Here is a 15,504-nt window from a genome sequence, read left to right as displayed (position 1 = left end):
CAGAAGTAAGCCCTGAGCGCCAGGGAATGTCATAAAACAACCTAAAAATTATACAATAGGTTGGAAGAATGTTTCTTACTGAATTACAGTATCAACCTACAAAGTAGTTACAGCTGCACTTCATGTTCAAGCAGGACTACGGACTACGCACAACAGCCAGAATCTGGGAACAACCTGAGTGCCTAATAATAGACAACTGGATAAGCAAACTATGACACACCTACACAATGGAATAGTACACAGTCACAAAGAAAAATATTCATACAATCTGCTTATAAATGGATGGACGCTAAGAGTATCAAACTGAGTGAAAAGAATCAGAGAAGAGAGACATAGAATGACTTCACTTTTTCTGTGGGACATAAAAAATGATGAGAGTAATATCCAAGGACAGAAAAAACAGGGGACAGGAGGACTGGTCCACGGTTGGAAGCTTGCCACAGTACTGGGGGGGGGGGGGGGGGGGGGGGAAGGCGTGGTGGACAGCAATTAGAATAGAGAAGGGACCACTATGATAATTGGAAACGGTCACTCTGGACAAGAACTGAGTGCTGAAAGCAGGTAAACGGATAAACATTATAACCCTTGAGTATTGCAAACCATAATGTCCAAAAGGAAAGAGAGAAGAAAAGTACCCTTCACAGAGGCAGGCAGGGGGGTTGGCATGTGGGAGGGAAACCGGGGACACCGGTGGTGGGAAATGTGCACTGGTAAAGGGACGGGTGCTCGAACACTGTATGACTGAAACCCAATCACAAACAACTTTGGAACGGTGTATTTCACAGTGACTCAAAAATAATTTTCAAAAAGGGGTCACAACACTTGATAAGAGAACTTTAAAAGTTAAGAAAACTTCACTTACACAAGTATATTACCTTCACTGTTTTACAGGGCTTTTTCCTTTTTGAGGACAGAGGGTTGGGGATTGGGCCACGCTCAGGAGCTAAAATACATATACTTATGTTAAAAATCAGAGCAGAGTGATGGTAGAGTCATAAGGGCACTCGGCCTGGCATGTGGCTGGCCTAGGTTCGAACCCGGGTATCCCAAATGATTCTCCGAGCACCACCAGGAGTAGTTTCTGAGTGCAAAGCCAGGAGTAACCCCTGAACATCGCGACATGTGGTCTAAAAGCAAAAAAAAAAAAAAAAAAGGGAGGAAAGTCCCTATCATTTTCAAGTTGTAGTGGGTAAGTAGTTTTGCTGTACAAGCAAGTTAAAAATAGTAAATTATCCAAATATATTTTTAAAATTTCTTTGTATTTATTTGAGGAATTGGGTCATATCTAGCGCTGTCAGCTATATGCAGGGCAAGCACCGTAAACCCTGTACCTCTCTCTGGTCCCCTTTACGGCAATATTTTCACTCAACAGGCTAAACCATAGCATGCTTTTCTCTATACTTCAACTATAATAAATAGCTGCTTTGTGTATACACAGCATTCAATTATTTAGGTTTCTAAAATCAATGAAAAGGAATTGATCTTACATTTGAATAGCAATTTATTTTTCTGGAGTACACCACATAAATCTCATTGGTTAGGTCCTATGTAGCAGAATTGGCAAGGCAATAATCTGTGGTCGGCTCTACGGCAACTCAGAAGACCTAACGCAGCTGCTCACTGCTCGCAGTCGCCCTGAATTTTGCTCTCAGTATCACAGATGAGTATCACACCACACTTCACGTCATAAAGCCTTAAAAAAAAAAAATCACTTGATGAAAGATGCCAGGTTCTCTATGTGGCTTTTTTTGTTTTGTTTCTGAGCTACACCCATCAGTCTCGGGAATTACTCCTGGCTCTGAGCTCAGGGTCACTGACCGGACTCCTCGGGGTGACGGGGACCGAATCCGGGTCAGCCCTGTGGAAGGCAAGCACCGTTACTGCCGTCCCCTCTCTCTGGCTCTCTGCTACCTTCTAACTTGGGGATTCATCCTACTTAACAGAAAAATAAATTTTAGAACTATTACCAGGAAATAGGAAGACAGTAAGCAGCAGAGAGTAAACAGGATATCAGAAAGTCAAAGTCTTATCATTCTTCCAACTCTTTTTCTACTGCTGATCCTTTGCCAACTAGGGGAGCTCAACGCTAAGGCCGGTGGGTGTGTGCTGCTGGGGCCAAATGCAGGATGGACCCAATCCCAGCCCCCGACTCTCTTTTTTCCCCTTTGGCTTTTCTAGAAGAGTTTCAAAAGAAACTTCTTCATAAGCTAAAAGAAGCTGCTTTGGCTCAAAGACCCCAAGCACACTATTGTTCTTGGGGGGGGGGGGGGGGGAATATGTGGGGGAGAAGTACTAGAAATCTTTTGTCTATTCCCAACTTTGTTTTTAATGTCAAAGTCAAGAAAATGTTTCCTTTTTTGCCTTCAAGGGGAACAAATTTGAAATGTGTTTATTTGCTTCCTATTAAGTAGGAATGCTGGTAAGATTTTGGTCAGACATTCTAAAAATTCACAGAACATGAAATCTTCTAAGGGTCTTTCTGGTGTGTGTGTGTGCGTGCGCACGCGCGTCTTAGACCAGTGGCTCAAAAGCCCGGTTCGACCTGAGTAATGCCAACTCTTCTTCTAGTGCGGGCAAAGGCGAGCAGAGCCCAGGGAGGACTGCGACCAAGGACACAGAGACGGCAGCAGCAGGGGGAGGCGGGGAGGGGGGGTGGTGGCAGGGGCACTTGCAGGGGCCTCCTGCACGTACGCCAAAGGCCTCTCCGCTGTCCCTCTCGGGGAAACAAGGACTATGCTTGGCTGCTTCAGCCCGCCCTTCCCGGAGCGTTCCAGAAACAAGCAGAATTTCAACAATGAAATAATTCTGGCTACACTCTCAGAGAAAGTGGGAAGACGCAACCAACACTGCCGGGGTTTCACACTGCTGGGTGTGGCCAAATCAAAGACAACAAACCAAAGAAACAAAACAAAAGAGGAAAAAAAAACCCTACACATACCAAAGGAGTAACCATAAAGAAATAGATGCATAAAAAACGTCGTTTCAAATGCTTCAGAAATGAACTCTATCAAGAAAACATATCAAGAACAATTTTTTTTTTTTTTGCTTTTTGGGTCACACCTGGCGATGCTCAGGGGACGCTGGGAATCGAACCCGGGTCAGCCGCATGCAAGGCAAACGCTCTACCCACCGTGCTATCTCTCCAGCCCCCGAGAACAAAATTTTTTTTTGTCTTTTTCTTTTTCCGACTTTTGGGCCACACCTGACTGTGCCCAAATTACTCCTAGTTCTGTGCTTAGGAACTCCAGATGGTGCTCAAGGGACACTTGTGTGGGACGTATATATGTGGTGCCAGGGATCGAACCAGGATTGTCACATGCAAGGCAAGCATCTTACCTGCTTCTCTCTCTGCCCCCAGAGTAACTTTAATATGGATTAAAAGTTCACGTATTATTTGAGGAGATGGAAAATTTGAGTCAACCAAAGCTAAAACTGAAGGTAAAATTTGTTCATCTGAGCATGATGATTTATGCAAGAAAAAGCTAGTCAAGCACAAAACTAATTTGCAAATGAATACTAGGCTTGAATATCTGGATTTCTTTTGTTTCAAACACTGAGAATTCTGAAAAAAATCAAACCAAGTTTCACAAAACGTTAATATGCTAGTGGAAAGAAATTAGGAACAAGAACGTTGGTTCTTGTTGCCTTATAATGCCATTAGGTCACTGGCAATGAAAACCTCCAACACTATCTTTGATGTATTACCTTTATTAGAAATAATACATGGTCTAACAACAACGTGAATCATATTTTACATTATTTAGAATTCAGAACTAATATAATGGTAGTCAAGTTCGGGGACTGACGGGCCGGAGCACAATACAGCAGGCAGGGTGCTTGCCCTGCACGTGGCTGACCCAGGTTCAATTGCCCTGAGCCCACCAGGAGTGATCCCTGAGCACAGAGCTAGGAATGAGCCCTGAGCACCACTGGGTGCGGCCCCCCACAACAAAACTAACAAAAAATAATTCAGAGAGTGAATCGAAGCAAAGCTGACAATGATTTCTTTAAAAAGGACATGTTTTATATGCATAGTGCACATTAGGAATATCAACAGATGTTACCAATATGGCTAATTCATGTCAGGCACTGCTCCAAAGGTTTTACATGGATTATCTCACGTAATCCTTCAAACAGTGAATAGCAGGCGGCCCTTGGATCACTCCCTTCCCACCCACCGCTGCAGAAGCAGAAATGCAGAGGGGCAGGGGGGACTCACTCAAGCACACAGTCCCAATGCGGGGGGGGGGGGGGGGCGGAGACCCGGCTGGCCAACTAGACCCACTTTATCCCCACAGCAAATCAGAAAACCCCATCAAATGTCAAGGCCGTGATATTAAAACATTTGTAAAATTTCAAGGTTCAGTGATATTAAAACACTGATTGAAAGTTTTACATTATGTAAAACACATCAATGAATTTGAACATGGTTATTTTAATCTTTTGGAAGCTACAAAGTCAAATTCAATGGACCGACACCGGATATGCAAGTCCTACAAGTTTAAACCAAAAGCCAAAATACATCAATGAGGAATGATCCTACAAACTTATTCTGTCCCTACTGCAGGGAAGTTGAGGATGAAAGAGTTCACCCACTGCACTGATTTAAAAAGCTTTACTCCTTTTGATCAAATAAGAAATTACAATAGAAAAGGCAACAGACTGCTCACTTTAGCCAAGACCACTGCTCAAAACAGACTCATTTCCTTGGTCACTATCAGTCCATTCTAACGATAGCTAGTGTGGCTGTAACACGTGGTGGGGTGGGGGAAAGGCACCTTGCAACAAAGCATGATCACAGGAGAGACAAAATTTAATTGAACTGTATCATACAGGCAGGGGAAAAAAAATCTAAGTACTTCAGTAAAGGATATAAAAAAAAAAATCACTGTTGTTGATTTACAGCACAGTGGTGCTCAAGGATGTTTAAGGGTAACTGCATCTCCCCTGCAGTGCTGGAGACAAAGCACTGCAAGGCCAGGGCACTGCATGTGAAGTCTGATCTCCAGTCCTTTGAATCATCTCCTGGACTCCCCAGGAAAGCTCTAACCAAAAATTGTAACTGCGACAATGTAGAAGACTGGCAAGTATGAAAACTGACAAATACATGAGAAACAATGCAAATAAAAAGAATCAGGCCCAGAGCAGTGGGTAGGGCACTTGCCTTGCAACCGGCCAACCTGTTCAATTCCTGCAACCCCAAATGGTCCCCTGAGTCCCACCAGAGTGATCCCTGTATACAGAGTCAGGAGTATGCCCTGAGAACTGCCAGATGTGACCCCCCCAAACAATAAAGAATCAAAGAATTCTGGTAGCCTCTTATCCAAACCAAGAGCAAATCTGGACAAGATAACCCAGTCTGTGCCAATTTCCAAACCACGCTTTCCTGTGAATATTTACAGCTGCCCTTCACATAACTGACAGCATGACAGTGTTGCCCTCAGCAATGCTCAGCCTAGCAGTGCAGGTCAGACGGTTTGCTGCTCAGGCCCAGGGGTGCTCTGGGGCCACGAGGCCCATAACTGGTGGTGGAAGGGAGGGGAGGGGGCATGCAGGGCAGGGACTAAGCTCAGGGCCTCGTGCTCTCTCCCACATGAGCTATTTTCCTCGCCCCAACCTCTTTTCCCATTTATGTGAAAACTCACATTCCGGTTAGGGATATGATCCAGTGATGAGAGCACCAGTCTTGAAAGTGTCAGGCCCTGGGTTCAATTCCCTGCTCTGCCCAAATAACAAACGCAAACAAAAAACCCTATATTCACTGATGGAGAATCAACCGAGGACTGCCAGCACCGCTAGTTCTCACAGTGAAGATTCAGTCTTTCCCATACCAAATGACCGCAACGAACTGTTAACACACTAAGTACATTTATCATTAATAGTCATGTAAGATTACTGACATCAGGACTATAATCTAGGTTAATAAAGTAGAACATTAAAAATACAACAACAATGATGTGAATGTATTCTTAATGAAATCTGACAAATACCCAAAGCAATGTGCTAGAAGTTAACAGGGGGTGTTAATCAGTTATTTGTATGCGTGAGTGCCAGTCAGTAGAGGCTGGGAATGAGAGCAAAGAATGTTCCACAGATGTAGTGCTGCTGAGTATTTGCACAACAGCCAGCAGCAGATGGCGGCCCCCGGGTCTGCCCTAGCACCAACGACCTCCATGGCGTGAGGCGTCACAGAGCCCCAAACTAAGATGGAGGCGCCTCAATTATTTGGCCAGTGGAACTGAGACAACAGCACTGCTGGTTTGTTTTTTGTTTTAACCTGGCGATGCACAGGGGCTATTCCTGGCTCGTGCACTCAGAAATTACTCCTGGCGGTGCTCGGGGGACCATATGGGATGCTGGAATCGAACTCGGGTCGGCTGTGCACGGCAAACGCCCTACCCGCTTTGCTATCACTCACAGCCCCAGCACTGCTGGTTTGTTTCTTGAAAACATTTAAATGACAATGCATGTGACAGTTTTGAAAAGTACCAGGCAATCTTTACCAAACCTTTTAGAGTATTAAAAAAACCACGTGCTCATAAGCACAAAAGGGAATTTGCCAGAGAAAGAGACCGGTGCCTGTTTAGGCTGCGCTAGGGCCTGGCCTGAGGTTCAATCCAATGCACTCGAGGGTACAGCCCCAGTGATCCTAGTACTGAACCATGCAGCCCAGTTGGCGGCCAAGGCAGATTAAGTCTCCAGCCCGAACCACCCCGGTCCCTAGAACGCCACCAAAAGTGATCTCTGAGCGTAGAGCCAGAAGGAAGCCCTGAGCACAGCCAGGAGTGACGACCCCCCATCAAAAAGGAATTTTTTTAATTAAAAAATTTAAAAGCAAGTATCAAACATCCTGTTTTTAATGTAAACTATATTTTTGCTCTGAGCTTCCAAGATTTAGATTAAAATATATTCTAATACGAAGCTAGTTCCCACTAAAGAAGACCTAAATTTTTTCATTTCTACTCTCTCTAATGTTCTCTATTAGTGGTTTTCAACATTCTACATCTGTGGACCAGGGGCTGAAAACCAGTTCTAGATAACTTCTTCTATCACAAAGGCTAAACTATTTTATCTCTAGAATCTGCAGAAGATGAGTTTCAGCAAGTTGGTGTCAAACATTTTTTCCCAATTCATAAAGAAAATGGACCAAATCCTTCAGAAATATGACAGTTTCTGGTAAGAAGTAGTAACGGATTCAGTTTTTAGGGCACGCCCACGAGTTAAAGAATGAACACGAGCCTGTAACAGTACTGCGGTGCGGGTTCCGTCGTCCCCAACCCAGAGTGCAGGAGCAGCCTTGGGTGCAGTTGGGGGAACAAATTCTTTTCTGAAGAGGGAGCTTCGGTTCCACAGCACTGCGAATTCCTGCTGCATTGTAAATAGTTTAGCCCAAACTGAAGTTCCTATTTTATTCAGAGCACGGCTAGCTTCTTTTCACAGGTCAATGCCTGATGATACATTGTTAACACTGTTATCCAGTCTTTTTTGGTTGTTGCTCTTATGCAGCCTCTGTGAATAAACTACCTCATCAGCCGGGAGAGGTGTGATTGTCAAGAGGCACAAACGAGGCACAAACCGTATTATTTGAGTTAAGAAAAATGACTTCTAACCAACCAAAGGTACCATGGTAACAAAGCAAAGAGTTTTGGCTTTAGGGACTGCACAGAAAGACTGGCCACTACAGGAAGTTCTACTAGTGCTGACAATGGTGCAGTGTTCACAGAAAGTAGGAAGCGTGGGGTGTCCCTCCCATGTCACACACTTTCCTGTCCTATATAACTGGCTCTGGACATCTGCGGAAGCGCCAAAGGAGCAGCGGCCTGCCATCTCTGTCGTCATCCAAATCACCAGATTCCCCGGCTACCGTCACGCACATTTGTCTGACAAATGTCCTTGGTTTTGAGGGCAGGCTGGTGGTGACGCAGCACCCAGGAGGAGCCCGACAAAGACACACTCCAGCTCAGACACGCCCGAGGACGTAGAACCCTGCTCGTGCTGGAAAGGGAGCTGAGACCAGCACTTCTCCACCTCTAACCCTGCTTCCTTCCTGTACCAGCCCCTTCCCCACCCTACGGGCTGGCTCTCTCTAGTCTCCTGCCATGGCCCCCGTTTCTGTGATTTCCACCAGTGCCCACGCCTGAAATATCCTGAGGGCCCACTGGCAACCCTATAAGCCCTGGTTGAGGAACACTACCGTAAGCTATAACATAAATCTTAAATTTTTCTGTTTTCCACAATAAGCTATTTTGTTACCCATCGTCTGAAAGCTAACCAGAAAAGGCAATATTTGCCTTTGGGAGCTTGGGAAAGAAAACATCAGTGTTTGCACCCAGAGTTATTACTAACAAAGGAATGGTCTGCAAAAACCCCAAGCTGAAGGGCCAGGAGCCTCTCCCTGTCCTGATGGCCGCCTGAAGAAAGGGCGGTCATTCATCTGCAGCGGGAGAGCCAGAGAGGCAGGCAGCGGCCCCACTTTGTTTGCATTGCAATTTATAGTAAGCTTAGTAACTGTTGGTTGCAACAAATGAGGTTAATTTTAGTTATACTATCTGTGAACTCCTCGCCTTTCCCCTGGCATCTACTTCTTCTAGTCAAAATTAAAAACCATTTATTAGGAATATTTCATTCAGGGTAAAACAGAGGACATAGCTGTTTACGCTTTAAAGGATGGGGGAGCAGAGGCCTATTTATGATTTACATTTAATGAGTTAGGAGACCGGGTTATTTAGAATATGAGAGTCTGACCTTTTAATGGGGAGAGCAGTCGGGCAGACCTCGTTATTAAATGTAGCAAAAAATAAGAATTGGGATCCTCTAGTAAGACTTTCCCATCCCCTAGAAAATGAACAAATCAACGGGCAGAAAGGTCTCTCCTCTGCAGGAGAACCTTGGAATTCAGAGGCTGCGTAGCAACCAGGGCCACACAGTTAAGTGCCAGGCCCTGCACCAGTAAGATGGACAGGAAGGGCAGACCAAAGGTCCACACTGAGGAGCAGGAGGGCGGGACGCAGAGGGAAGGAACACCGGGACTGGCCCAGGGGAGAGAGTCAGAGAGAGGAGCTGGTGCCTGCTCACTGCTACCAGGGGACCCCAATCTGCTCGGTTTGAAACATTCACTCCAGGTCAGTCTGATGCAAGGGGGTCCTGGACATTTAGTCACATGCAAAGGTAAGACCTAAGGAACCAATCACTATGGCACTGTCCTCCCGTTGCTCATCAATTTGCTTGAGCGGGCACCAGTAATGTTTCCACTGTGAGACTTGTTAGTGTTTTTGGCCTATCAAATATGCACTGGGGAGCTTGCCAGGCTCTGCCGTGTAGGCGGGATACTCTCAGTAGCTTGTCAGGCTCTCCGAACAGGACGGAGAAATCAAACCTGGGTCGGCCGCGTGCAAGCCAAAAGCCCTACCTGCTGTGCTATACTCCACTCCCCAAGGAACCAATACGGTAATAAAATAATTGTAACAATAGAGTTTTCTGAAGAGAGCCAGGGAGGCATAATCTCAGGGATCAGGAGGATTTGGAGGGACCCCGGAATGTCCTACATTTGCACAGTGCAACCCACTTACTTCTAGGTGTGTGACACCACGCCCAGGGAAGGCTCAGAAGACCCTGGGGAGAAGCACTCCTGACCCAGCGCCAGAAGGGGAGTGAGGGCAGTGCAGAACCCGAGCACTGAGCAGCCTGGCAGAGGTCCCATGACTCGTCTGTCTGCCTCCATCCCCGACACAGACCTGTGAGACAGGGCCAACAAATGCTGCGGGAAGGAAAAGCAGGAAAGGCCAAAGGATAATGCGACACATTCCCCACAAGCTGCACCTCACATGCCTGTCTCCACCTTCTACCTAATGGGAGCTGGCGGGACCAACCCTTCCTCTCCTCAAAATGAGGGTGAAGACCTTCCCCTGCCATGACTTCCCTGTTATGAGCAACACATATGAGAAAGGTGTTAAGGGAGGGTATCTGCCATCTGAGGCTTCCCTATCAACCTCAGGCCATTACTGAGTTCTGTGGAAGTCCTCACAGTTGGATTTTCAAGGACAACGGGGCCAGTGTCCCTGCCCCTGCTCTGCTCAAAAGTCAACTATAGGTTGTAGGAGCCAAGGTCAGCTCACCAGTCTTGACCCATGGGGAGAAGCTGAGCCCTGTTCTCCAACGGAAACTGACCAAAAGCATTTGGTGCAAACCCACACTGTGTCTGGCCCCAATTACAGGGCGTCCAAGTAAGAAAGTAGCAGTAGGGCTGGAGCGATAGTACAGCAGGAAGGGTGTTTGCCTTGCATGCGGCCAACCCAGGTTCGGTTCCCAACATACCATATGGTCCCCCAAGCACTGGCAGAAGTATTCCTGAGTGCAAAGCCTGTGCATTGTCGGGTGTGACCCAAAAAGGAAAAAAAAAGTAGTAGTTGAGGAACGAACGCATAGAGCATAAAGGTAGAAAAGACAGATTCAGGGGGGTTGCTGTACGTAGACTAGAACTGAGGATGACTGAGAAAAAAAAATTTAAGAACCCAAGTGCCTTCCTGGGGCAAAGGCACTGCCAAGTACCACAGAACATCCAAAGGCATTAGGTCATTAACTCAACATGATAATTAAGCACCTACTCCATGGGCCAGGAGCTAACACTGGGGATACATACAAGAGAAACATCCCTGTCCTCCTGGAGTTTAAAAGCAGATCACTTCATGATTCTCTTGTTCGCTTTGGTTTGGTGCTCAGGGCTTACTCCTGCTTACTCCTGGCTCTGCGCTCAAGAATCACTCCTGGCTGGGGACCCGACGGGGTTCTGCGTCTGCAGAGCAGAACACGAGGCAAGCACCCTCCCTGCTGTACCACCTCAAGCCCCATGTCCCTCTTCTTGGAAAGGAAACACTTACTTCTGGAGCTGCGTCTTTTTGCTCCCGACTCAAGAACATTCACGCCTGTATCCCAGCGGCTTTCCATATCATGTGGTAGTGTTTTTGTGGTGCCAGGGATGAAACCCAGAGCCTCACACGTGTGACACAGGCAATTCCCCGTGGATTGGAGCCCTGCCCTTCACCTACCTGTTTTTTATTGTGTTTTGGTTTTTGGTCCACACCTGGTTATACTCAGTGCTGACCCCTGGCTCTGCATTCAGGGATTACTGGCAGTTCCTGTGGGACCAGACAGGGTGCCAGGGAACAGAACTGGGTCAGCCACATGCAAGGCAAATGTCCTACCTGCTGTAACATCACTCTAGCATCAACCTACTTGTCCTAATGGCAAAAAAGCAAAAACCAAAACCAAAAAAAAAAAAAAAAAAAAAAAAACACCCCACAAAAATACCACAAACCTCACTTAGGAATACTTTGTTAACAATGACGTGAAATTTGGTATGAGAAGATGTAAGATGCGAGCATCAAAACGTTACTGAAGCCTAAGTTCAATGAAAGAAATTTATGAACTTTTACATTCTTTGTCACTTGTTTATGCTGATGCAAGGAATAACTGAAACAGAAGACCAATTATTTGGCCAAAGTTCAGAAATCAACCACAAGTGTAATGCGGAATTGGAGAGAGGTCATTTGTCGGGTTAAATTATTAATTTCAATATATCATGCTGTCAGTTACTTGGTCTCGGTACTGATATGACGTAGTCCCCCGCCTTTCATTATGCAGCAAAATATTCCCCAAGACCAGACACCTCTAAAAGAAGAGAACTATACCCAAGAGTATACAGCAGGACTGTGCTCTACGGTACACCCAGGAATCCAAACTCAGACGCAGATCCAGGAAATCGGCTTTATCAAAGCTATGGTGGGCACTTTTCTAGAACTCTGAATAGCCATGCCTGCCTCTGAGTACACTCTATTAGCAACGGCAGTTGGCGATACGGCATTTTGCAGTCACGCCTATGACTGCCGATTCCCTTCAATGCTGGTGACATCATCAACTTCCCAAGCGGCCTTATTTCTAACTGTCACTTTATTTTGGTTTTACAGTAAAGCACATCAGATCTGAACTCCCTCCAAATTGCAGTCTAGATTGCTATCATTCCTGGGATCTTTCCGGTCTTGGGCAAATAAAACTCAGAATACAATCATAAAACTCCAAAAACAATCAAAGCATTCACTATTAAATTACAGAACACTTCTTTAAAAAAAAATCTATTTCAATTATTACTTTCCTATCTTTAATGTAGGAGATCCTTTCTTTTCCACCCAGTCTTCATTACTTTGTAACAGTTATAATGTTTAACTTGCATTCCTATTTAAAACAAAGTAGAGAAATACATGTGAAATAAACTCAAGGTGTTTCCCAAGTTAAACAGAGGTACAAAACTAAGAAAGATTGTTTTTATTTTCAGAAGGAACATTTTTTAGAATGTGCTGATGTGTTTTTAAATGTGATTTATAAAAACACACAGCCACAAAATGCGCAAGGCACATCGCCTGTTAAAGATTTTAAAGTATAAAGTCTTAATATCTACACGCAATAATCTATACTGTAAAGTGAGCACCTCTAAAGACAACTAACATACTTCAACAAGGAGGCTCAGTTACCGAACTCTCATTACAAATGTAAAAGTTCCCTTCTTTTAGAAAGCTAAACAGTGTTGATATAATTGGGAGAAATTAATTTTCAGGAAGAGAAGAAAATCAGAAGAAAGACGATCAGATGACCTTACTTTCAAAAAAGGAAAAATGACCAACTGAGTATAATAAGAGTCAACAAATGTACGGGGTTGATTTTTACCCTGCTTTGTAAAGAGTCCATCTAAAACCATCTACAGCTAAAATTTTGGATACATTGTTTTGTGTAGCTTAGTGGAAAACCAAAAAAAAAAAGTATGTTAAAACCAAGGTTAAGTTAAAGTCCTTAAAATCCCAACATTTTGAAAGAACAAATCTCTTACCAGTTGAAATTCCCGACGCCGGTCATAGGCATTCTGTATGCCACTGTCTGCCCATAATGCTCTGATGGCGGGAAGATATTGTAAAAAAACTTGGGTTTCTACCATTCCCTGGGCCGCCATGGGGGCCCGGGTGTCAAATGCCATCATCTTGTCTCCATTGAGCTGGTTTGAGGTATCTCCCCAAGGAATATGAAGCTTCTCTCGAGCATCTACCAGCACTCGCATACCTTAGTTTAAAAAGAAAAAAAAGGGTGTGATCACAGTCATAGTAGCTGAGTTCTAGTCCAGGATTGTGTTCTTAAGTTTCTTAACGATTCCAGCCCATCATCTCCAAAAAGGAGACCCGTATCAAACAAACCACCTGTAACTTCTCAAAACTACCAAAAAGAGAGGGGGAAAAAAAATAGATAGCTGCTCACGGCCATAAAAAATCAGAACCTTAAAGAATAGGCTTTCATAATAAAATCCTTCTTTTCTGAAAATTCTCATCATTCTCTAATTTAGAAAATAACGAGGTAGGAGGCTGTCACAAAACCAATCTGAAAACAGATTTCAACCCACTGCACCGCTGCTCTTTGATGCATGGTGTTACACAACTGCTAAAAGTGCTTTGTCTGGGTAATTGGGGGGTGGGTGGTGGGAGTGGGGTGCAGGAGGTGGGGGGGGAACTACCTTTTGTTGCTGTGAATTTTCTGGTCACGCCAAGGCCCCAAACTAATCTATCTGATGACTTTATCTCAGAATCAAATGCTCCAAAGAAGTGACACTCAAGAACCAGTGTCCCAACAGAATCCCGGCTCACGACGGGCCAGCAACTCAGGTAACCCTATCACTGACGTAACATTCCTTAAATTCAGTTGCATCCAGATACAAAGGTCCCTTCACTTAGGGATGGCGAGGTCAGTGTGCGGCCTTGAAGCAGAGCTTAATGAGGCTTCAGGCTGAACGTGACCAGCGAGGGTCAGTCCAACCGTTTTACAGCTGAACTAAACTGCACAGGGCTTAGGGGGTCCGTGCCACTGGCCTCGTGCCTCTCTCTTCCCTAGGTCCCCCCCCCCCCCCACATAAGCACTAAGCCTCTACGCAAACCTTGAGCTGGGGAGGAGGGAAAAAAATAAATAAATAAAAGGGGCGGGGTGGGGCTGCAAGGAAGCCCCGCTGGAATCATTCCTGCACCCGCATTCCACTGTAAAACCCAGGGCGTGCAAAGGCCCCGAGCGAGCGTGGCGGCACCCAAGTCCGGGGCGCTCAGCACCTGAGCCCAGGGGCGCCGCCACCCCACTCCCCTCCGCCGAAAGGCCTTTTATGCAGAAAGCATCTGCGCCCCAAGAACGCTAAAGACGCTGGACGACCAAATTGAAAAAAAAAAAAACAGCAACAGCAACAAAAACCTCCTTTGGGATAAACATCTTGTGCACTACCCCCCTCCCCTCTCCTGACCCCACCCCGCGAGGAACAAAGTTTTCGTTTGCAGAGAGCTGGGTCCCCGCGCCCCAACGCGGCCACCTGGGGTGTGTGTGTGTGTGTGGGGAGGGGAGAGTGCAGGGGCTGGGCTGGGGTCTGCACCTCGCGCCCCGGGGGGGTCAAGCACCCGGGACACCCATGCACGATGCCAATCCGCGCACGGGGCAGCACCCCACCCCCCCAGGGCTCCCCCTGGCCACCCCGCAAGCCCGCCCCGAAGGCGCGCGGGGTCCCGGGCAAACCTCCCGGGCCGCCGGGGGCTGGGGGCGCAAAAACCCTTCCTCTGGCTGGGAGGCGGGGGCGCTCGAGAAGTGCGCGTCCCCACCGTCCCGGTTCTCGAGCGCCGCCGGGCTCCCGGGGCTGTCACCTCCCCCCTCCACCCCCACCCCCGGCGCCCTTGACCGGCGTCCCGGGCGCGAGCTGCCCGGGGCCGGCAGGCGCCGCCCGCGGGAGCCCGGCGCGCGGGGGGTGGGTGGGGTGGTGGGGTGGGGTGGGGACGGCTCCAGCGGCCGGGGGGCGTCCGGGCAGGGGGCGCGCGCGGGGCGGGGGCGTCCCCGGGCACCTTTGATCACGTTGCTGTAGATGGTGGGGCGGAACTCCTCGCGCGCGCGCTGGTCGAAGTCCTGCCCGTGGATGATCCGCATCTGCTTGAGGAAGGTGGACTTGCCGCTCTCGCCCGCGCCCAGCAGCAGGATCTTCACCAGGCGCTTCACGTAGGTCTTCTCGCGCGACAGGCACTTGTCGATCTCCTTGGACTTGCGCTGCTGCTCGGCCTCGCCGCTCGTCAGCACGCAGCCCGGGAAGCACACGGACAGCACGGAGCGCGACGGCAGGAAGTCGGCCATCTTGCCGCCGCCGCCGCCGCCGCCGCCGCCTGGGCGGGCGCGGCCGGCCGCCTCCACCTCCGCCGCGTCGCGGGCCGCCGGGCGGCTGGGGCAGCGCGGCTGGCGGCCGGGAGCGCAGTGGCGGCGCGAGCGCGCCCGCCGCGGGAGGGAGGGAGCGAGCGCGCGAGCCGGGACGCAGGGCGGGCCGGCGCGGCCGGGGAGGGGAGGGGAGGGGAGGGGAGGAGGGCGGGCCCGAGAGGGGCGGCGGCCCCGGCGAGCGAGCGAGCCTGCGTGCGTGCCTGCGTGCGTGTGCGTGCGCGCGCCCGCCGCCCCGGGGAG

At 47.9% G+C, this 15,504-nt stretch overlaps 1 protein-coding gene across 1 annotated transcript in view; it reads right to left on the bottom strand.

Moving 5' to 3' along the window:
• The window catches only part of GNA13 (G protein subunit alpha 13), a 38,724-nt gene extending 23,433 nt beyond the window's left edge, over positions 1-15,291 (bottom strand). Inside the window, exons 1-2 of the mRNA XM_056127925.1 lie at positions 14,904-15,291; positions 12,878-13,104 (exon numbers count right to left, since the gene is read on the bottom strand). Coding sequence (XP_055983900.1) covers positions 12,878-13,104; positions 14,904-15,186 — 510 coding nt within the window. The 5' untranslated portion in view covers positions 15,187-15,291. The remainder of the gene's footprint in view (positions 1-12,877; positions 13,105-14,903) is intronic.
• Between the last annotated feature and the right edge of the window lie 213 nt (positions 15,292-15,504).

Source organism: Sorex fumeus, unplaced genomic scaffold (assembly GCF_029834395.1).
Source record: "Sorex fumeus unplaced genomic scaffold, SorFum_2.1 ptg000063l, whole genome shotgun sequence".
NCBI classification, from domain to species: domain Eukaryota; kingdom Metazoa; phylum Chordata; class Mammalia; order Eulipotyphla; family Soricidae; genus Sorex; species Sorex fumeus.
This window is presented reverse-complemented; position numbering and strand designations above follow the sequence as displayed.